Genomic DNA, 24,873 nt, shown 5'->3' on the forward strand with positions numbered 1-24,873 from the left:
TGTTCATTCCACCTTTATTGTGTTAGACACTATAATGGCAATGGGTTATACACAATCCTTGACCCAGTGTGTGTCTCCTTCCTATACCATTCTTTTGAAAAATCTTGTGCCTGAACTTTTCGTCAATCAGGATCTCTGCATTAATTGGATGCTTGCACAGATATTCATTTGGGGCATTAGTTCATTTATATAGATTCTTCCAAACATGTTACTTTTCAGCTGAAGTGTCCATCACTGCAGGGCCCAATTCAAGCAATTTAGGAATTATGCTTAGTGAACATCAATCCCAATTTGAGGTTCTTACTTTGACTTTAAAACTTTTCTAACCTTTGATCTCATTGTTGGATAGATAAGGTCGTTCTCCAGTAGAAATGGAGAGGGGTGCTATACACTTGAATTGTTATAGACTTCTATATGGTGTAGGCATCTAAACAACAGACTTATCTGCTTCTCAAATGGGGGTAGATTCTGAAGGATTTGCATAGGAAATATCCTCATAACAAAATAAAGTAATATTATTTCTATTACAAACATATATCAAACATATTGATATTGATATTTTATTTCTATTGTGCTCGTACACAAGTGTTTCAGAGCGCGACAAGCCAAGGGAGGGGAACAGGGGAGAACAAAACAGCGATCTTACTAGGCCCAGTGACATTGAGAACGCGCAAGTGCATGGGAGAGGGGGAGGGGAAAAGTGCTGAGAAGGCTTAGAAGGGGGGAGAAGTGAAAAGTGCGAAGAAGAGGAGAAACAGATAAATAACAATAAATAAATAATAAAGGCAACAAACAGTTTTAGTGCAGCCAGCAATTTGCAAGTGCTAGATTTAAGGCAGCAGACAGGTTAGGTCTGATAAGTGTAGGAAAAAAACGGGGGGCGCTGTATGGGTACAGATACAGTCCCCAGTGCAAGGGGTGGCCCGGTGGCAGTGCAGGAGGGTGGCCAGGTGGGCAGGTACCTGGGCCCGGAGGACAGAGGGTGGCCAGGTGCACGGTGCCAAGAGAGAACAGATCAGTAGGGGAGAGAGGGAGCGAAGGCAGAAGAAAACAGGAAGGTCTTGAAGTTTTAGAGTGGCAGGGAGGCTGTTCCAGAGGGAGGCCCCAGCCGAAGACAGAGATCTACCCCCAGCTCGATGTGCTTTGTTATTTATGCATGGCGTAGACGCCTTGAGGATTTCTTTCTTTTGAATAAATGTCGAAATCCAAAACATGTGTTTAGAGTTCAGTTCCTTACATTCACCATTCACCATTGAAATCATTTTTTAAGAAGAGTATCCTGAGTCCCGTAAGTCTTTACCTGAAGCACATATTCCTCCCTTGGACACGTGGTCTTTGCCACAGGTTGTAACAACGTGTGTCAGCATCAAAAGTGTACGGTTTGTTGCTCTCAGTGATGGACAGAAGATATTTAAACTAAGTTATGACACCTTGTAAAATAGTCAATATGTTATGTAATGTTATGTTAGACACGTTCATTCTGCGCAGAATCACCACTACAGTGGTTTCACACTGGATTCCTGTACACCACAGTGCATTTAAGTGTTTTTTCAACAATAGCTCTGTACACTTTATTAAAAAAAAAAAAAGATCAGCACCTTTAAATAAAAAGCATGTTTAGGGAATTAATGGATTTGTAGTAAAACATGGATTTGAGTATCTTATATATCCTGGGTAAGTAAGACATTACCCTAATCAGAAACAGAAGCTTCAACTGGGGTAAACAGCACACTTGGACAGTTAAATGAACCGTAGGTGCTGCTAAAACTATCCAATATACTGCATGTGACACACACCTGCCCCATCAAAGGGACATCCAACTTGTAAACAACTTAAATACACTTTTCCTATGTTGTCGAAAGTTTTCCCTGAGTACTAGAACAATGCAATTTGAAAAATAAGAGTCATTAATTTCTCTCTAGTTACTTGCCACAGACAAGGCGGATTTCCCAGATGTCAGTATATCATTGAGCAAGTATATATTTTTCAGAAGGGGCAAATGGCTCCCCAGACACTACACAATACACTGGAGTGTGTGCAGTTGAAGAGATATTTAGACCTATTGCATGACAGTCCCTGCCAGAGCTAACAATATCACATCGTGCATTCATCCGTTGATGTAGTTGGTAGAGTTCTGTTAGAAAACCATTAAATGATATGACATGATAAGTCATTTATAACGCACCTGTACAAAAGTGGTTCTAGGCGCGACAAGACAAGGGAGGGAAGACAGGGGGAGGACAAGGCAAACGATTCTACTAGGTCTTGTGTCATTCAGATTGTGCAAGTGCGAGAACGAGAAGTGCAAGGGGCAAGGGGGCAGACGAAGCGCCAGGTAGAGCGACAGAGGAACAGGGCAGCAATGCTCTGAATAAGTGCAGCACAGGACAACACAGCTCTGGGTAAGTGCAAGGAAGCAAGGGACTGTAGTTTACAGTTATGGCCCCTAAGTGCATGGAGGGCCCGTAGGCAGTGCCGGGGTGACTAATCAAGAGAGAGCCTGCTGCCCAGTAGCCAAGCAGCCAGTCTGTGTGTCAGCCAGGTAGATCAGCAAGGGAGGGAGAGAGAGAAAGCAGAAGAGAAGAGGAAAGATTTGAGCTGCTTTCCGGAACTTCAGGTGGCTTGGCTCAAATTTGAGAGTGGCATGGAGGTCATTCCAGAGGGAGTCATCTGCAGAGGAGAGAGATCCAACCCCCACTCTGTGTCTGAAGAAATATCTGACCCATAGAGAGTTGGAGGTAAGTTCTCACGAAGGAAGGCATTTAGGAAGAGAGTGCTGGATGAAGTGTGGGCCCCGGCCCCAGAAAGCCTTGTGGACAATGCAAAGGGTCTTTAGCTTGATCCTTTCAGCCACTGGGAGCCAGTGGGGAGATTTCAGGGCTGGAGGGATACGGTCCCTGGGTTTGAGGCCAAGGATAAGTCTTGAAGTCCTGTTATGTTGCAGAGGTTGGAGAGTGGCCAAAGGCAGATTGAGAAAGAAGCTGTTGCAATAGTGAGCTTAGAGAGAACCAGGACTCTGTAGACCGTGAGATTCTGGGTGAAGGTAAGAATGGGAAGGGTACCTTTGAGGAGGTGCAGCTTGTAGTGGGACTTCTTGGCGACATCCGAGATGTGAGTGAAGTGGAAGATGACACCAAGGTTTTTTGCCTCACAGGAAGGCGAAGGAAGAGGTCCCAAGGAGGGCGGCCACAGTGAGAGAGGTAAAGCGGGAGCAGTAGTCCCAATGAGAAGGATCTCCATCTTACTGGCATTGAGGCAGAGATCGTTGGAGGTGCACCAGTCCTGAATCGCGTATAGCCAATGAGGAATGAGCGAGAGAGGAGAGGAGACTGAGGGGAGCCTGAAGGAGAGTGGAGTGTCATCCATATAACACTGAAGGTTAGAGGACAAGGTAGAGATCAAGAAGGCCAAAAGGGCCAAGTAGAGGTTGAAAACCCTGGGTGAGAGGATAGAACCCTGGGGAACGGCACAGGTAGACAGAGCGAGAGGAGGCAGAGAGAAAGGAGCCAAGTTAACCCAGGAATGGGCGGTCTAAGAGGAAGGAGATCAACCACTCCAGGGCCTGATCAGTGATGCCCGGTTCTCACTGAGTCGATTGAGCAGGATGGCAAGATTGACTGTGTCAAAGGCAGAGGAAAGATCAAGGAGGATGAGGACAGATGGAATGCTTGAGTCAAGGTTAGAGAGCAGACTTTCACGGGTGTTTAGGAGAGACGTTTCTGTGCCTCTGGCAGCTCCCAAGCCAGACAGCTGGTCATGGAGACAACCAGTATTCATGTATAAATGATGTCTTTGCACCCACCATTATATTTGGCAATGGTTATTTATGCAATTCCATAAATAAATTACTTCTTCAAATAGTTAACTCCACTGTTTCCATGTGGGAAACCCCCACTAAACTTCATAAACTAAAAATGTAAGACACTTAAGTTAGTGGCTGTAAAAAACAGAACATAGAAAAGGCAGTAGCTTATGTGTCATTAAATTCCTTACAATTAACACATATTTCAGAAACCTTTTTGGCCATTATACTTCGGATTTTGCTCATCTTCAATAATGTCATTAAAGATGCTTCCAACCCTTATTGTAGATCATTCCAGCTACGTGTTCTGCATGGTGATTGGTATCCTACCCCATGTGTAAAAAAACAAAGAAGATTTGATGGGTTACTTTTCCAAGTTACTGAGTTTCTCAGAATCCCCAGGCTAGAGCGGCGACGGGATGAGCACACTGGACCTGCTTCACTTCCCCCACACCCGCTGACATTATAGAAGCAGTCCAAGTAACTTCTAAAAACCTCCATCTGACCCACACATACAAACATGACACAAGCCTGGGTGCTATTGCCATGAATTAAACCTCCCCTCCACCCCTGCACACACTCTCTACTGTTAACCAAAATCTAGACCAGATTCTTCATTCCTCTGGCGCATTCCATGGTGCTGCCATTATTCCTCAATTGAGGATCTCCAGCTTCTGGCTCCTCAGATGAATCATTTACACCCTGCCTGAGGACCTTGTCAGCCAATCACCTGGCCTTCCGGCAACTCACCGAAACCACACTTCTACCCAGCAAGTCCGCTATTCTACAGCTTGAAAGCACTAGGGGAAGGAAGATTCAGCAAATGAGACATGATATGCGGACGCCCGCGAGTATTCCTGTACTGCCCGCGATGTTATCCGTAGGGAACTGTTCATTGATGCATTGTAGCGTTTCCTATTGATGACAACCTAGTTGCTCTATGCAACCCATGAAGATATATATTTGTGGTTTGAAAAAAAATATTTCTCTTTAAACCCAATTTTCATTTTTCAGAAAACTATTTCACGTTAGAATTCAATGCTCCTCCTCTATCATATAGCTTGCTTTATGGGAAGCGCTGTTTAGTGCTGTTGTGAGTGTATAATTATATGCTTTTTATCAAGGGACTAGATGCTCTTTCCAGCTGGTATCAGAGGAAAAATGACAAACGCATGTGTTTATGTAATTGTTGATTTGTACCATGCTTAATGACGGACTCCTCCTGCTTCTAAGCATCAGGCGCGGGGGTGGGTGACTTCGAACCCGCATTGCAAGGCATCACATTATTCCGAAGACAAGCATGTTGCAGCTGAGCTATCTTCCCAGCCTTAGATGCTTACTGATGTGATAGTGAAAAAGATGGCAGCTTTTCATGACACTAAGTGAACACGTGACTTACTGGTGGAACAATATGACCAATAAGAAAGCACTATATAGCCATTGCAAGAATCCAAACACAGCACCTTGATTCAATGCGTGCACATTTTTTATCCATTGATGGAATGTTCTTCTTTTAGGTCGATTTCGGCTTTGCAAAGAAAATAGGATTTGGAAAGAAAACATGGACTTTTTGTGGAACTCCGGAATATGTAGCCCCAGAGATCATCCTGAACAAAGGTCATGACATTTCGGCGGACTATTGGTCACTGGGAATCTTAATGTACGAACTCCTGACTGGCAGGTATGGGCATTGAAGCTGGAACTGCTGGTAACGAAAGATCAGCAACTTGCAAGACGTGTTCTGCCTGTATCACTTTGAGCACAGTGATGGAAGCAGCCTTGTCAACCGTGGCATAGCATCATTGAGAGGAATGGCTCATAGCGATGTTTAATACTTAAATGCCCTGCTCTCCAACGTAGCAGAAGCAGTGCCTACTTAGCAAATGATAGACACAGTATGTTTGCTTACTTTTCCCATGTGTAATCCCAAAAAATGGCAATTGTAATCTTTTTAAACATATAATGGTTGGGATTGAAAAACATCTATGCACTGTGTTGAATGATGAGGATGAACGTGATGTATTGCAATGTTCTGGCATTTTATGTGACTGTATGCTGTGGTGCATGTTTCCCTGGCAGCAGCAGCAACCTGCAACATCTATAATCCACACAGTAGCTCAGCAGGAAAATATGTATTGAAAACGCATATTGAAAACTAAGGGCACGTGAATGACATCCCTCTATGCTGAATTTAAATTATGAGCCCATAAACACAAAGAAATGTACTCAGTAGTAGAAAATTATAGAGTGAAACAACATGCGAATGTCAATATTGATAACAAACATGTCCCATGGAATATGATCAATGTTCCCCCATTGGTAAATCTGTGGGTTGTGCTAGATGCTGTAGCTCACGGATCTCATATGGCCCGCAGTGAGACCAGTGGGGGGATGTTGCATCATGCCCAGGTCTGCGACACCAGCAGGCCTCTCTAGGCGGTTCTGCCTCTCATCTCGGGAGCTCTGCTGTGAGTCCTGCTGCTGTCACCACGCCCTTCTTCATCCAGGCCCCTCCTGACAGACACATCCCAGGACTCCACTCTTCATGACCAGTCTCCTGCCTCTCCCTACCTACAGTCGTGGCCACTCCTGGCAGATACTATCCAGGATCTTAACAACACCCTTCATTATCAAACTGATTCCTTTCTGGCCCAGACCCGGCAGACATGGCCTGGCATTATATTTGACACCTTGTTTTTTCCTCCCTCCATCATTGCCCAGCTACATACTGCCAGACAGTCCTGCCAATTCTCCAAAACCGCTCTAAGCAGATTGCTGATACCTTGTTAACATCCCCCTTTTTAAACAGTTGAAACTACACAAAATAGTTTTATAGACTCTGTCTTTGATCTATAGCAAGAGTTATAGGACCAGAAGCCTTGTAAACTGTCCTTGCTGTGCTTGGGCCTTTACCACAGTCTTCATAACACATTACTCTTGATACAGCCCTTAGGAGGGGTCTTAAAAGCTGAATTAGTACCTGGTGGTGGGGGTGGGTGGTCGGCCTGCCAGCCAACGGGAAGACTCAGAATGGGGCCTTCACCAGACAGAGAAACGCACCACTCCGAGTCTCCTCAGAGCAGGAGCTGCCATTTTCCCTCGCCGGGTAGCAGGTAAGTTTGCTCCCTCTGCATCCCCTACCCCTTCCTTCACAACCCCACCAATCCCCACCCCACTTACATTTTCCTGCCTCGTCTCTCTTCCCGGCACGTCCCTGATGCGTGAATGGGAGCAATGGAAAGAGGAAAGGGACTACCTGTAGTTCCCTCCTCCCCAAACCATGCCATCTTTTTTTGTAGTTTTTTCTCAAGTTGTTAAACGGTTAACACACCGTTTCTCAACTCGAGGAAAATAAACTATTAGTTCACGGTACAATGTGCTGGGGTACTAATAGCAATAGAACCCAAGCAGGGGGGCCATTACCAGTCTGGTAGTACCCTGGGGCTATAGTTAAGGCCCTCCTTTCACTCTGGACTGTAATTGATGCCTTGGTGCATTACCAGACCAGTAAGCCCCCACGCCCTCAGGTTGTATTGCTTAATATCTGACTGGTTTGTGATTTTGCCATATTTCACTGGCATTACAGACCTGTGAGTGAGCGCTGTAACATTTCCTCATCCTGTGCCCTTGTTCTGTACCCTCAGATTTGCCTTAGGCCAAAGAAACAGGTGTGGCCCGAGAACAATTGTAATATCCCTCTCCCCAGGGCTGTTATAACTCATTCTGCAAGTATTATCAATGAATCACATGCATGCCTTTTTATCCCCTAAACTTGTTCCCTCACAGGACATCAAATCTTTCCTTAGAAAGGTAGGACGTATATATGCACCCTATGTGCAATCACTAACACGGTTATAATTAAGTTAACACATAGTAGATATTCCTGATGTGTAAGAGATTCATAGACCTAGGTGTGTGAATCTTTTTCCCTCCTTGATAGTCTTAAACAAATGTTGTGTTATCATGTTGGCATCACTCCACCATTGATACTTAGCCACTGACTCTGACCTTTGTCAGTTTATGTATCAATATTCTTTGAAGGAACATACTCAAGAGAAACCACTGAGCCTGTCTTTACTTATTTCCTTTGTAAACTTGCAGTTCTCTCTCGTGATTTGGGAATTAAGGTTCTTTGAAGAAATTAAGAAATTGCTTGTTTTATTATGTTTAATTTTCACTCCATTGTCAGATTTGTATAAGCTCATAATACCACTGCAGGCCAGTAGACCATGTTTAAAAAATGAGTTAATTTCCTATGGAAAAGTGTGCCAGCCTCACAAAGGAGCTCAGCAGTAGTTCCTCAAGCACTATATGCGCATTCAATGTAATCCCAAAACATCACAGATAACCTCTTGTTCCAATATGTGTTAATCAACATCTGGTGTTTGTGAGGGGTCAGCAATGTGAGGCGCACAACTGCTTGTAGTTTTCTCAGGTTTAGACATTTTATTAAAGCCAACTTTAGATAAACAAACCTTGCTTGCCCTACTCTATCAGGGAGTTACCTACCTAGTCTACAGGTTAAGGGGAACAATCCTCACATAGACAGACTGGTCCTCACACTAAACAACAAAACATTCGAAGATAAACAATAAAACAATATAAAACAATAACCAATGAGTGCAGAGTACATGGATGACCTCCACCTGTACTGGGTGAATCCCTTCCCCTGAATTTCAAAGTTAGCTTCAAGAATATGTTCAAAGCAAAATAAAAGTCTTAAACCAGTGCTTGTAAGTTACATGGGTAAACAAAAGTTCATCAAACAAAAACCCACTGGTAATAGTTCTTCAGCTACCAGTTGAAAAGGTTCCCCCTCCAATTCCAGCTAAGAAAATAGCACTACTGGTAATCTATAATATACTCCTTCCAAGAGTATTCAACACAGTTCAGTAAAAGGGTTAACAATACATGTTTCTACAGCTCTACAATTGGTTAGGATCTCTGCAGTACATTTGGGTTAAGTATTATTATAATTATATATACATTTGGTATGATTGTCAGGATGCTTCTCTTTGGGCTATTGCTTTCTTCTGGACAACCACCCTTCTACTACTGCTACTATGAAAACATTATTTCTTTTTTCATAGTATGCTACTACTTCAACCAACGTATAATGTAAGATCCACTGACCGTTGTATACACTAACTCAGTTCAGGTACTTCTGCTTCAATTTAAGGCTTCTGGATTATTAGGCAACTAAAGGCACGACTCTTTGACCTCCACAGGTAGGCAAGGCACTTTTCTTTCCTATATTACAGGAAAAGGACAGCCTCATTGCCTCTTCTGTCTGCTTTACTGCCACAAGTATAACCTGCCTCTGCTTCAAGACCGACTCTCTCTCAACATCGGCAGTCTTTAGCATTAAAGATTATTTTTGTAATCTTCTTTGCAAGCACCCAGTCCCCTTTCCCAGCATTGTCACCCCTTCTTGGTTCCAGTAATTATCCTGAAGCTGTATTGCCACTTTTCCAGCCTCAGGCAACAATGTAACACTTTTATTAGAGGACACTAAACCTTTAACAACTTTGTATATCTGATGGACAGATCTAAATTGGACTTGTTCCACTTTGGAAAGGGCTTGCATCTTGGCTCAGGGTAATGCTTGTTCTTTTAGTCTGTACAACAACTTATGAATTTAAATAGTAATTTGTTTGAGTTCTACAAGGTTCAGTCTTCAAACGAAAAACAGATTTCAGTGTGCGCAACCACTCTTTAAGATAGATCTTAACCCTTAAAGGATTGCAAATGTTTGTATTTCCATATAAAATCACAGAGACAGATTTAGCCTCCTTTCAGGAAATCCGATAGGTCACAGCAAGCATTCCCTCTTTAATTAGGGACAGGCGACCACTCCAGAAACAGCAATTGATTAAACAATGGAAAATAATAAACTTCTCTTTGCACGCACAATCTATTCCTCTCACTAATAGTGTATGTGTTACATTTCCATTGTCAAAGAGTACTTCTATAATGACAAAACGTTTTTTACTCACTTGTAAATTTATGCAAGTGCCTTTGGAAGTGGTAAGAGTTACCGGCAAGGCTTTTTGTGTCAATCTGGGTGCAGAGCTTCACTCCCCGGCTTCAGAAACACTGTGGTTGTGGACTCCTTTACTCTCCCAACTTCTTCAACTGCTACTACTGCTTTGGGCCCTCTTGAGACCCACCCCCTTCTGCAGCACGGGTGTCTGTGGTCTGGCCACGCCAATGGGGAGTCTCCTTCAATCCTCAGTCCCTCGGCTTGCCTTCTGCTATGGGCCTTGGTTGTCAGCACGGTCACGACTCTGCAATCACAGCTACTCAGCGCTCATGGGGAAAACTCCACTCTTAACACTTCTTCCTCAGTGCAGCCATGGCAATGCAGGGTTTGAGACTATACGACTCCCTCAGAGCTTGCAGGTGAAATCTGCTGTCTCTACATTCCAGTGACTGTTCTGTGATCACACTTCCTTGTGAATTTCCAGCCTCGTGCTCTTCCACTGCTACTCCTACTGCCAGCTTTCCAACTAAGATTCATTCTAAACCTTCCAGCCATGACCTCTTTGTTTTTGCTTTGTCACCCCCTGAGTGGGACGGCTATGCCCAGACGTGGGTCCCGTGCCTGCTGCGCCTAAAGACCCAAGCTACTCCTCACTGATGAGGCCCAACAAGGCTGAAACATGTTGGGGGATGCTTGTGGTCTCATGCAGAAGGTATGTGACCTAGCAGTTCGGGCTGGACTGCCCCTTTTGGGGTTTGACCAAGCCTGATTTGAATATGTTCTTTCCCCTTCTGTAATGGCTTAGCAGGCGAATAACGATGGTCTGGAGGGTTACCCAGAGCAATGCCAGTGGTTAAGATTCATTCTAAACCTTCCAGCCATCACCTCTTTGTTTTAGCTTTCCAACTCCTGCTCTAGCTCCTTCCTTGCTGCAGCCTTCTATGCCTCACAGGTTTGGCATTTGGCTTTAGCTGTGAGCCATTTGTTGCAATTGCCTGACGTGGGAAAGGCTATTAGGGTTAATTGCCTGACTACAACATCTAATGTCCTCCTCAACCCTCTTCTATAGGATTCTGGGACATGTAGTCTACTTAATTAAAAGTTAGGTTTTTCTACTTCTTTAGTAGATTCAAGAGTAGATTTAATTTCCATACCACTTTTAACAGAGGGGCTGTAGGTTTTAATTTTATTAGAGGCAGTTGGTTTAGTGAAGACAACAAGTTCACAATTCCTTGTAGTGTACCCTAGGTATTGATGAAAACCTTTGCTTTTAGCATACACATGGATTCTATCTTTTGGTATAATAGGTTTAGGTGTTTACAACCTTAGATCTTATCACCTTAGATTTAATAGGAGATTGAGATGTATTAAAGTGACAATAAATCACATCCTCTTCTGGTGTAGTGGTAAGAGTCTCCCTATTAAGGGAAAAATTCTGTGTCTCATCCCATGGATTTGCCCCACTTCCCTGGGCCTTGTCTCTACCCAGGTGATCCTCCTGCAGTACATCGCCCCCAGTATTGGGATCAGGAAGCATCTCCCTTCCCATGGCGGGGCTTTAGTGAGCGATCCGCAGGATTCTTCACATGTACCCCACTCATTTCATATAGATATCACATTACAACTTCATAAATGAGAAGGAAGCAAAACCTCTGGATTTAAACATGCATTGACTTCAATAGAAACACATGCATGCATCATGGTGCTCAGAACACAGAGTAATAATTGATTATTCACTAAAGTTTCAAGTTTGGTAAACAAATACTGAACCTTTTCCTATCGATATGGTTACATAAGTATCTATCAAAACATACAGTTTAGAGCTCAAATAAAATTACATCTCTCAACAATAATAGTGCACCTTTTCAAGATTTAATGTCATGCCTATATCTCTGGTACTTGTGTAGGGACATAGAAGTAGAAAAGAAAAACGGTTTAACTTCTAACTCTTATGGCCTTGAACTGAAATAGCATCCAGGATACTCTTATTCACAGAGCTCTTTTTAGTTTGGGCTATGAGGTGGCCACCTATAAGCTGAAACTATTACACAAGGGTACAGATAGGGAGAAATGGCAAATGAGGAGGGACACAAAGCTGGAAGGGGTTGTTTGGGTATTTGCCTACTCATTGACTGCCCATGGCCATGCTAATCCTTATGGCCATTCCCACCCAGTTCTGGCCTGTACCCGTCCAAAAAAAACCTCGCACCAGGCCACTCTTTGAGATCGCATTAATCAAGCCTTACCATCACACCTTACACTAGAAGTGCTTGCTAGTGTTTTTCAAATCTCTCTTCTGAGAGTTAATGATTTTATTGGAACTGTCAATGCACTACTGGTGTAGTAAACATGTCTTAACCAGATCTGCCTTGAGGTACTCGATTTTAAAGCACTATGCATGTCCTTCCATGAAGTCCTGTTAAAAACAAACATTGACACAGCCAACAGTTGTGGCTTATGTATAAGTATTAGGCATTAGCAAGGTGCTGCTTTTAGATGCCCAGGTAACCACTCCATTTTGCACGTGATACCATCAATGGCCAGTTAATACCACTACGACAGTGCCTGGCAAGTGCCTTTCCCATGCCTACACAAAAGACCAAACTGTTGGCATTTTCAATGCTTGTTTGTTATATAAGATGCACAGTTAATGTGTATCTGTGCTCAATATGTTTTAAACTGAAAATGTTCTTCTTTTAAAGTGGTCTCAATTTCTTTCCAATTAAAGATGTGCAACTGTAGAATAAATAGTCTTAGCCTAGCTGGTTCAAAAGTAACCTTTAGGGCCCGACTCATGGACTTTATTGTGCGACAAATAGGAACTTTGCATGCCAAACCATGCATGAAATCCTGTTTGTCGATTCATGGAATCGACTTCGCAGGACTTTTTCGTACTCTGCTGGGACTTCGGACGGCTCGGCACTTCTCTGCGAACGGTAAAGTGCCTTTGCGCGAGACAACCCTCAGAGCGTGGGTGTGGCCTGCGGATAGCCTGGAGTAGGCGATGTAACTTGCAAAATGGGGAAGAACAAGTGAAAATGTGGCCGTTCTGAGGGATGGCCCGCATGAGGCTATCGCTCGCCCACAACTGCGCAGGTTAAATCGCATTCATGGATCTGACGGTGCAACCTCACATCGGGGAAATGACCATGCAAAGCTCTCGATGTAACCGCCACCCGAAGGCAGGCGTACAGAGACTTGCGCATAGGAATCATCACGCAGAGGTAAGATCGCATGTTGGATTTAGGGATGCGTGCACACAGTTGGGATTCCGATAGAAGTTAGGGGTGTGAGTAAGCAGTTTAGCAGGGTGCAGGAATGCTTTACGGGGGTTTGCATGCAATTTGATTGAAATATGACATGAGTTACGGAAAACGGTCCGCATGTTCTCGTGGTGTCGGTTGCAGTTATATGGGACTCGGCGCAGTGTCGCTGAGGTGGTTGGTTTGTTGTGGGGGACACCATGCTGATTTCACAGGGTGCGTGTGTTCACAGCCAGTGAGTCTGCAAAGTGAGGTAAATGTGGCTGTTTTGGCTTTGCGTGGGGTCGTGTTATGGCATTCTGGCCACAACTTGCAGATAGGCCTACTTTGCAGTAGCAATTCCATGAATATGCAGAGTGAGCAGATTTCCTTCTGCACACAGGCTTGTGCAGAGTCATTCTCGGCATGCATGCTTTGCAGGATCTATGTGCTCTTTTCCATGAATCTTCTCATTAAGATGTACTGAGGTTTTTCCCACGTGTACGCTTAGTGCTCACTGAATATCTATTTGTACAGTATGAGAGTGTTATGATTACCAATCTCTCACCACACTGTCAGGGCAAGGAGCTAAGCACCGCTGCCTTTGTCCTACAAACTCCCTCAGCCATATCCCCCCAGAATAGCCTTGTGTCAGTCCCTCAGTTCCCCAAGGAATCCCTGCTCTGCCAGCCCAAACTTGAAATTCCAAACAAAACCTGCAAATGTATTTTTTTTTTTTTTTTAACTCTCTGTGCATACACTTTTGAAACTTCAGGCATTCCAACCCCACTTCAGTATTCTTGCTATATGTTGACCAGTCCATTTGCAATTTGCACCTTACAGGACTTGCTCATCCTTGCAGTCATAAAACCACGGTATCATGGAAATAAACTCCTCTTTCTCACATCAACCCCCTTTCTTTCAAACAATCAAAACACTTAAATACTAAAAGCAATGTTCTGAATTATGAACAATGCTACTTGTGCAAGGCATAGCTTCCAGTATTATCACAGAACCGGGAGTAGGAGGTATGTTGCATTTCAATAGAACAAACGGGGCTTCCTTTTATTATCCCAATTGTGAATTGCTTTGCTCAAGTTTGCACTTGGAACTCATTTTCGTTTGCGTTTGATGAACACATAGACAGTTTTGACCATTTTTTGAAACTTCTTCTCAGAGTTACCCACACCCTCTTGTATTTCAGAGGTTCACTTTCATGTATGCTGCTTGGATCCCTCATTGTAGTGCATAGTCGTTCTTTGGACCACCTAGCTTGGAATAAAACAAATTGCACACTTTATTTGTATGCATCTGAACACTGCACAGGGTGCACCGTCATTTTAATTCGTCCGCATATGTCAGGACCACCAATACTATATATGCACCTAGACCATTTGTGAAAGGCAAAAGCTGTGTCTTTCTGGGCCAGCTCTCTTTGCTTGCAGTACCAGTCTGAAAACCTGTCGTCACATTCTCCTGGTCACACATGATGCATGCCTTCCATCTCAAACTTGGTATGGCTGCATATGCACTGCAGTCAAGTAAAGTCTACACAGAGATGATTCCGAGCCTGGGTTCGATAGTGCCACGGGAACATTACAATGTGCATGCACTCATTGAGATGTGTTTTAAATTGCAAGCGTGTTCTGTTAGCGCACCCATTCAATGGTGTTTGGCCTATTTTCACCCTCTAAAGTTAATGTGGCTTTCACCCCCCGCTGTGGCGGACGGACTCGGCTTGTATTGGCTCACCAGCCAAAGCCTAGGTAGGCCCAATCGAATTGAGGGCCTTGGCGAGGGCTGGGGGCTGCTACTGGCCATGTCCACACCGCACAGCGAAATGAAAGCCATTTGCACCCTGGGGTTTATACGGGGTCCGAATGGTTTTTGTTAATCGAGAGATTGGCTGCGCAAGCGATGTCAATCTACAGAGGAAAAAAAAGTATTTTTTCCATTTGATTGGTGGCCAGGAGTGGGAGGAGCACCGGAACCAGCGCACAAAGCTAAACAGTGGAGGGAAGAAGGAATAGATCAATATAGTGAATGTGAGGATCTAGTGCCCTGAATCCTCAGTCCAGACCCTATTTTAAATCCCAAGCTCCCGGGAGCCCACACCCACAAGAAAATTTGTCAAATCAGGACAGTCTCTGAGTAATTAAGTGCCAGAGCACACTGTTTTGTCTTGACCTTAAAAAACAATGCTGGCATTGAATAGACTTCTGTGATGCTGTAGATTTGAATCTCCTACTTGTGTAAGTCCTGCATTGTTACCCCTCTTGCCCTATGGGTGTCTGCATACTTTAATGAGGCAAGACCTCAAGTTTCCCCTATTGTCCTATGGATGGCTTTGGTTAGTATCTTGATCTCGTCTAACCAGGCATTTGGCACGCTGCAGTAATAAACCTACAGCCAACCTATTTAGTTGCCACTGGTGGCCTTGCGCTATCCCCTGTATCTGGACTGGAACCCCAACATTCTTCTCCGGCCTGGCTCCTAACAAACGTTAGCAAGGTTCCAAGCAGGCTATCTCTTGTATGATTCCCTTTAATATGTGACTGTTCTATTGAATGGCCACTACTAGGCTTTGATGTCTCCCTTTCTATATCGTTTTTCCTCTGTGCTCTATTTGGCAACTTAAGGATCTCTCATTAACTGTACTCCTCCTCCTCTTTTTGCTGCACAACTGACACTCTAGAATGTTATTCTAGCTCCCCAAGTGTCAGGAGATTTCTGTGTTTTGGACTTGAGAAGTGATGTTTGCAATGTTGAGTGTGCTGGTTGCTGGGCCATTTTGCTGGTAATATGGGTCTTCCTGATCGGTGGATTCCTAATGGTTCCACCTACTCCACAGGTATATATGTGCGTTAGCATGTGCTATGTTTGTTTTAATGAATGCATTCAGCCCTTACCACGGCCCTCACAGCTTCAGCTCTGTCCACTGTTTTGACATCGCGCAGCTGTGATATGGTGGCTGAGTGCCACAGCATCTTCACTGCAAACGCATCAGAGAAGTTCCCTCATTCTCAAGCAACGTGTCCACAAACAACAGCTGTGCTTTGTCCACTTAGTGTTTCCTGTTTTGTATTTCTCCTCAAGCTCTTCTCTACAAACCATGGCAGGGTTCGTGCAACTACTGTGCGATTGTTGCGCAGTCCCTTTCCTTGTGTGGATCAGCGCTCAGCACCAGCTACAGTTTATCCGCATACCATGGAAGCATAACAAAGCCAACATAAGGGTCATTTTCTCAATCACCCCCTGATATGATATGATATGGCATTTATAACGCGCCTATACATAAGTGTTTCAAGGCGCGACGAGGCAAGGGGGGGGGACAAAGGGAGGACAAACAAGGTGTCATTCAGATCGCGCAAGTGCATGGGAAGGGGGGAAAGGAAAAGTGCGCAGGGGGAAGGGAGAGGGGAAGTGCAGTACATGGGAAGTGAAATAAATATGACACATAAACAGCCAGCTAGTGGCAAGTGCAAGGAAGTGCAGACGTAAGCGCTAGTAAGGGGACGGAAGGGATACAGAACAACGGTCCCCAAGTGCAAGGGTTGCCAGGGAGGCAGTGCAGGTGGCTAATTGACGGGGCCTGGGCCAGGGATCAAAAAGAGTGGCCAGGTTACCAGTGCAATTTCGGTCAGGAATTCAGCAAGGGAGGGGAGGAGAGAAAGCAGAAGCAAAGAGGAAGGTTTTGAGGTGTTTCCGGAACCGGAGATGGTTCTCCTCAAGTTTCAGGGAGGCAGGAAGGCTGTCTTTGTATCACTGCTAACACCTGGCTATATTATGAAGCACACTCCTTCATCCTTCACTTATCATGTGACGCATTTCCCACTGAGTGCTGTTAGGTTTATTTCATGACATATGCACCTGTGGAACACTTTGTGGGGTGCATAAAGGCGAATCAAAGGTGACTGTCCCAATGCCTCATTTCAAATTATTTTGAGTTTACTACAGTAATCTGATGTCATCTGATGGTGAGTACACAATAGACCACACACAGAATCTTTGCTGGTTGGTTTCTTATCCATCGCACACTTCTCTGGTGCATATTTGAAGACTTACCTTTGAATGTCTTTGCAATTGCAGTTACCATATGTGCTTCATTGGTTAAACCACACATAGTATATATAATACATTAAGTAGTTGATGCCTCTATCCGTGCAGCTGTTTTAGCGTGTACTGTTAATATATTGTCAGAGACGGACGGCCCTATTGAGTAACCAGCAGTGGAAGTACACCTAGCAAGAACACATTAAGTAGTGTGTCCACAATAGGTGCTTTACAAGTCAATAATAAATTAATTAATTGTGAGGCTACGACTGGTTGGTACCTGACACTCATCACCTTCACCTCGAAGTACCGGGTAGAGGCACGCCACAAGCTCCCCTGTATAGCCGGCTCTTTGGGCCTGATCATGAGTTGGCCGGTATACCGGCTGAGACACCACCCAACTTTATTAGTGTTCGCGCCCACCCATCTGGTGGTCTTACCTCCGGATCATGGGTTGGGCGCTAACTGGAAGTCCCCATTCCATTTGGGTGCAATTACCATGCGGTAATTGCGCCGAAAATTGCCATTGGTAAACATGCCAGACTGGTGATAGGGCCAGCCCTTAAATGCAGCGGTAACACCGAATACCACTGCATTTAAGGGCTACCGTCCAAGTCGTGATCAGCCCCAAAGCTGTGGTGCACGAAGAAAACTGCCCTACTTTAGACATGCACCTCTGCTGGTAACAAATTGAGGACATTTTTCCACGATCATCCATTGGCCCGATCTGTGTGCTGCATCATGCAGTGAGTACAGCGGGGTTTGCTGGCTATCAGAGAGCTCCACATGGAACCACTTCTAGCGGAAATCGCCTGGCTTGTGGAAAGTGAGCCAACTTGCCTATTTTCCAGCCCACTCGTACAGACTGGGATTGCTTTAAATAATCACACTCCATGCGATTATTATCCACCAGTGTGCAGAATTACCATCCACCTCAGCAAGTGATCATTATTCCATAAGAATGCCTTTAAATCTGAGACCTGGTCCTGCAACACAATACATTTGATGAAGTTGGATTGTTCTGAAACATTGTTTCAGAATTAGACATCATATCTGCATTGTTTTACATATCTAAATATTGTCATGCTCGGCTAAACCTACTCTCAACAAATGAGATCTTGGCCATTAGAGGCAAGTCCCCTTCGAACCTGTGTCGTTTGTGTAAAACACCAGAAAAAGAAACCATTCAACATGTACTTCTGAGATGTCCCAGTAATCAACACATAAGAGAACGATACTTAAAGCACATCTCCTCGGACTTTCTTCTGTTGGACGAACCTACGTGTTGGGCCCGATTGATTGGTGGCGACAAGACGCAGTGGCTACTAGCAACTTATAAAATTCATCAAATCATTAACCTTCTGATGAACTAGCCTAGAGACTTTTAGAGAGACAAATAATGTCAATAAGAACTGAACAGGAAATTTTCTGCAGCCTACTTACGTTTTGTAAAAATCTAATTTTGATTAAATAAAAAAAATATATATTTATATTGTTATTTGCTCAGGCAAATGCCCATGTTTTAATGTGAAAGTATACATATAATATATTTAAATGTATAAATAAGCATATGTGGAATCCATATTGGACTGACTTTCTGCTCATTAATATTATTGGGGTGAACAAAGCTCTTTGCAATGAATGTGTTTAACATGTTTAAAAGGTACTGGGCTATATACAATTCTGGAACAATATTTATGTCAGCTGACAAAACATTCAAATCGTGTAGAATCTCTGCCCAGGACAGAACTTTATAGTTCTAAGTATCATTAGTGAAAATAGAACGTTCTAGAGTCACCATAATCATAGCTGGTGACTTCACTCTGTGTGCAGTTGCTGCCAAACTAATAGAGGGAGAGTGCAGGCTGTAACTTAAATACATTAGTAACCTGGAGCCACATATCCAGTTCCTCAAAACACTAAAAACATGGCTCTTCCAACAATACCTGCTGAATGAATAAAAATCCCTCTCCACCTCCACAAACAGTTCTGCGTTACTGTATAGAATGTCAAGCCCAGCACAATCCTGTTGTAAAGGGTTCTGCTGCTCTTGAATTAGGTGTGCGCTGCAAGCAATAAAATAAAATAAAATCTCTGCAGACAATGAAATGAAATGAAATTATATTTTATTTATATTGCGCTCATACACAAGTGTTTCAGAGCGCAACCAGGCAAAAAGGGAGGGGAACAAGGGAGAACAAAAAAGAAAACAGCGATCTTACTAGGCCCAGTGACATTTAAGAAAGTGCAAGTGCATAGAAAAGGGAAAAGGGGGAAAGTGCATGGAAGGGGGGTGGAAGGTGCGTAGCAGAGGAGAGAAAACAGAAATAAATACAAAATAAAAAAATAAATAAGGGAGATAAACCATGGTAGTGCAGCCAGCAAGTGGCAGGTGAAAGTTAGTCAGATAAGGTATATCTGATAAGTGCAGAAGAAAAGTGGGAGGGGGACAGTATGGGTACAGGTACAGAACCCTAGTGCAGAGGGTGGCCTGAAGGCAGTGCAGGAGGGTGGCAGGGTTAGCAGGTACCTGGGACCGAATGACAGAGGGTGGCCAGGTGCACGATGCCAAGAGAAGAAACAGATCAACAGGGGAGAAGGGGGGCAAAGGCAGAGGCAAAGAGGAAGGACTTGAGGTGCTTCCGGAACCGGAGATGGTTTTCCTCAATTTTCAAGGTGGCCGGGAGGCTGTTCCAAAGGGAGGCACCAGCTGAAGACAGAGATCTACCCCCAGCTCGTTTCTTTGCAAAATGACTAACCCTGAGGGAGTTAGGAGTAGAGGAGCAAAGGGCTTTAGAGGGAAGGTATTAACGGAAGGATATTTGAAGGTATTTTGGACCCAGGCCCCGGAAAGCCTTGTGGACAATGCAGAGGGTTTTAAATGTAATTCTTTCATCCACTGGGAGCCCATGAAGGGATTTCAGGGCTGGAGAGTTACGATCCCAAGGCTTGAGGCCAAGGACAAGTCTTGCAGTCCTGTTCTGGATTAGTTGTAAAGAGTGGAGAGTGGAGGCAGGTAGATTTAGAAAGAGGCTGTTACAGTAATCCAGTCATTGTTACATTGTTGTAATACACTGTATTGTAATACACTGTATTACACTCTGTTACACTGTATGTATTACACTGTGTTGTAATACACTGTATTACAATGATTGTATACAGTCATTGTAATACAGTGTTACAGCAATTGCAGTTAAACTACATAAGTGCCCCTTTCACATGAAGCGGAAGGTTAGTGAAGCCACCACAAATAACCTCAAAATAGACCGGACAATCCTATAAAATAAGAGCAGGAGAGAAATGAAGGATCAGAATACAAATGAATTTAAGAATGTTTTTAAGTAAAATCAAGTTAGAACTCTACCAAAAACATTTTTAAAGGCTGTTTTAGAAAATGTGCATCTGTTAAGTGCCGGATTCACAGAGTCTTTTCCAATGGGATTGCACCATGTTTAAACACTTCTGTGAATCAGGCCCTAAGTGTCTTGTGTACTTTCAATTGTGGAAGCACAAAATGGAATAGGGCGAAAGTGTTTTCATGAACCAAGGAGGTTCTGAGAACTTTCAACTTTGCATCAATAGTTTCTCAAACCTTTGTTTTGGGAAACATTATTTGTAAGACAAAACCAGCACAGGGACTGCCACCGGCGAATGGGATATGAATCCGCTTTTGATTACATTCTGGATCCACAGGATTTGTGTTAAAGACACAGTCCCAAATGTTTGGCAAAACCCAGGGCACAATTTCCCAGCAACTCCAAAGGGCTGAGTTTAAAATGGTGGGGCTATTTAAAGCATTGTAGGGAAAAGTCAGCTGCTCTTTACAAATAGATGAGTCTTCTTTGAGGTCAATAAGCACAATTAGCATGATAAGCTTACCATTAATCCTTACTCTGGCTTTCAAGGAAGTAGTTATTCTGTTACGTTAGGTTATTAATATTTGTACCATGCACTGTTGCCATTTTCTTGGTCTCCAGGCTCTCTGGCAGATGTGAAAGAGAGTGGGTGATTTTGCTTAGTAGGGGTAGAGGGAAATGCAAGCTTGCAGTGCTTTGTATTGAGGTTGCAGATTGGGAGGTGCCCAGAGCTCTGACAGCAAACATTCTTGATGTGCAATCTAGGAAGCATGATGGCTTTGTGTTCAGAGGGGCACCTTTTCTTATTGTGCAGGAGTATCTTAGTTGTACTTTGAAGTGTAGGTCTGTGATGTTTGGAGTCTGTGGAGAGGGTCTTCTAAAAATAAAAACGGCGTGAGTGACTGGTTTGCAATTGTGTGTGATGAATAAGGTGGAGAGAGATTGAGGGTAGTCAAAATGTGGGGAGTGTACTTTGGGTTTCTATAGTGCTTTCAAATGATCGGTTTGCTGACAGCTGTGTCCTGGTGAGAGATGTTGGGCTTTAGTGGTTGATGCATGAAGATGTTCTTTGCTGAGGTTTAGGTATTCTGGGGAAAAGTGAAGGCATTCTCTTAGGGTTCTCCAAGTGCCTTGATGTAATGTCGAATAGAATCCTGTACATTGTGTTCTAGGTGGAATGTTGTCCCTTAAATTATGTCCACATGTGAAAGTACTGTTGAGTATAGTTTTTCCACTGTTTAATGGGTGTGGATTAAACTTTGTCTGTTAAGCACTGAAAAGCCAGTATTTTAGAAGGTTTCTTCATTTCAGGTGGTCCTGAATGGTAAGGATTTCCCTTGGTAGTGTGTTTGCTTTTTGCCCCCATAGAGGAAAAGGCAGATGCTTCTACTCTTTCTCTGTAAAATCTTCTGGTTTCTAATAGTGTGTTGTTTCTCTTTTCTTGAGTCTCTGGTGGATTAGGAGAGTGAGATTTTATTTTGAAAGAATTCTGCTCCTGGACTTTCAAGTGTTCTGTCGATGATGCAGGTGAACTTTGCATAGATAATATTTTGGATTGGCAGCCAATGTAGTGCTCTGGACGCCAATGTTATGTGTTCCCGCCTGTTAAGTATGAGTGGTGGTCTAGCTACTGTTTTTGGATCCATTGAAGTTTGTTTGTACATACTTGGGCAACTGCTGTTTTTGTAGTCGACTCTTGAAAGAATCGGGGAGAGGATGGCTAGCGCCCTGTGTGTGAAGGAGAAGTAGGGCATAATATGTCTGATAGAGTGGAGATAGTAGAAGCAATTTTGTGGTTATTGCATTGACCTGGGCTTCTAGGCGAGTCAGTCATCCATTATCATGCATATGTTTTTTACTTCTTTAGATGGTTTGGTACAGTTAACCATTTCCAAATGCTCTGAGGAAATGTTTCAGATACGGCGCTAGATTAGACCATCATTGTTTTAATTTAGACATGGTTAGTTTTATGTACGTGTCAGTCCTCCATTCACTTATTCGCATAAGGCAGTTCCTGAGTGTGGTGCTGGAGTTTCCACCGTTGGTCATTTCATATATGATTTGTGTGTCATCTGTATAGTTGTATCAGGTGAGCCCATACAACTTAATGATCGTCACGAAAGGGGTTGTGTAGATGTTGAAAGAAAGAGGCAGATACTTGATCACTGGGGGAACTCCACAGGTAATGGATTGTAAATTAGACCTGAACAAGGAGAATAAGTTGATGTATGTTCTATCAGTTAGAAACTAGCTCATCCATTGCACATTAATGGACTATATCTAGTTTGAAATTGCAAGTCCTGAACCACAAATCAACTTTTCCTGTTAAATGAGCATTGATGGTGGTAACTATTGGAATTATTCCTGCTAGGCCTTAGACAATTCTATAAAATAGTATGTGAATTTGAATAATTTAATTTAATTTATTATTAATGTGTTACAGCTTATTATAAGCTTTTCACATAACATAAGAAATTACATTCAACAAAAAGAAGACAGTTGATCATAAAAGTAAATACTGACATATTAAATGCATAAAAAGAAAAAAAAGTAGTAGCCTAAAAAGCAGATTTAGGAAAGATAAACAAGAAAGAGAAAAAGAGAAGATAAAAAGAATTAAGAATAAAAAGTGAGATAAGTTACATTCAGAATTCAAAATTAAAAGGATGTACAGATGTATTCATAGTCCACCAGTAGATGAATATTAATGCCTTTATATATTGAAGACTACAAGTCCAAATAGATATTGCTAATGAGGAGATTATAAAGAGTTTTTTTTTTTTTTTTTTTTTTTCCTAATAAAAACTTTCCCATAATAAAAGAAGGTGGCCATCCATGAGTTGACAGTTCGCTATATGTTTATGTCCAATAATTTCTCGATGGTCGTCCAAACATTATACACGGCAATGTATAATTTCATTCCATTTCCCTTTGCATTGACGGCTCTATGCCAGAATTCGTTACTACCAACATGTTCCATGTTATGGACAAAATCTATGTAGAATGATGTGTAGACCTTTATCATAGCGATACATCTGGTAAGAACATGTTTGCCCGTTTCTGATTTCGTTAATTTGAATAATAGTAAGCCATGCTTGAACAACCAGAAAACACAGAAGCATTTTCAATATTTTCAGAAGTTGCCTTTTTTGCTGTGGGGAAGGAGATTATTCAGTAGCTTTCTGAAGGTTGATATGTAAATTGTTGTAGGACTGGTGTTTTGTTGGGCTTCATTAATTCATTTCATTAGTGAAGATACAATGGTGTCTTCGTTGACAGGCAAGAGTGATTGTTTTATAGGCATCATGTATGTAGGCCTTCCTGTCCCGTTGTATCTATAACATCTTTACTGCCCCGTTTTTCAACACCTTAGAACAAGAGGGAGTGCTGTTTACCAATTACGCCGACGACACCCAGTGCATCATCCCTTTGGCAGGCTCCCACTCTTGTGATGAGGAGGAACTCAACAGAGTTTATTCCCTAGTGGAAGAGTGGATGATAGAAAACAATCTACCCCTCAACAGGGATAAAACTGAATTAATGTTGATTGGTACACAATCTATGATCAAGAAGCTGGGATCATGTTACTCTGAATTTGATCTTGGCGATGTTATTATCAAACCACAGAAGAAAGTGAAAACTCTAGGTGTAGTACTCGACCAACATCTAGATATGCAAGCTCATTTGAGAAGTCTGGTTTCCTCAGCTATCTACTTTATTAAACTGCTCACACATTTGCACCCTTTTATCACTCAAGCAAATGCCCAGACCCTGGCTAGAGCTATTATGGTATCAAAGATGGATTATTGTGGCAGCCTTCTCAATGGATCTAGAAAAAATACTATTAATAGACTTCAAGTGGTGCAAGTAGTCGGCTTGACCCGCTGCGATCACGTTTCTCAAGCAAGAAGGTCCTTGCACTGGCTCCCCGTAGCATCCCAAATCCATTTTCAGTTATTTACAATAACCATAAAATGCAAGCTTGGCTTAATGCCGAATTACCTTCAAGGCTTGATCTCGAAGAAATCGAACATCCATCCCCTTAGATCCAGCTTCCCGAACTTAATGAACATTCCTAGGAGCAAATCTAAAAAGATGGAAAAGGGAGCTTTTTCTACTGCAGCCCCAGCAGCCTGGAATGCTCTTCCGCCAGATCTGCGGGATCATACACTACTGACTAGTTTTAAGAAAAATGGAAGACCTGGCTCTTTGCATAGATCCCACTCTGAATCCCATTTTCTGGCTCTAAATTAGGATTCCTCTCTCTGTATTTTATGTTGCTGTTTCTGTTATGTTTGCGCCCTAAAGCCCAAGGGTTCAAGGATGCGCGGTATAAATGATGTAAAGTAAAGTAAAAGTCAAGAGGATTACGTTACTGGACACATTACATTAAAAACGTTGATGTGTTAGTCATTCAGGGAGCAAATTATGCTTGTT

At 43.0% G+C, this 24,873-nt stretch overlaps 1 protein-coding gene across 4 annotated transcripts in view; it reads left to right on the plus strand.

Moving 5' to 3' along the window:
- Nucleotides 1-24,873, plus strand: part of PRKG1 (protein kinase cGMP-dependent 1) — a 2,834,149-nt gene that overhangs the window by 2,770,661 nt on the left and 38,615 nt on the right. For all 4 annotated transcript variants that reach the window (XM_069611305.1, XM_069611306.1, XM_069611303.1 and 1 more), the window contains one exon: nt 5,320-5,483. In XM_069611305.1, coding sequence (XP_069467406.1) covers nt 5,320-5,483 — 164 coding nt within the window. The remainder of the gene's footprint in view (nt 1-5,319; nt 5,484-24,873) is intronic.

This window comes from Ambystoma mexicanum, chromosome 8 (assembly GCF_040938575.1).
Source record: "Ambystoma mexicanum isolate Mex_15411 chromosome 8, UKY_AmexF1_1, whole genome shotgun sequence".
NCBI classification, from domain to species: Eukaryota; Metazoa; Chordata; class Amphibia; order Caudata; family Ambystomatidae; genus Ambystoma; species Ambystoma mexicanum.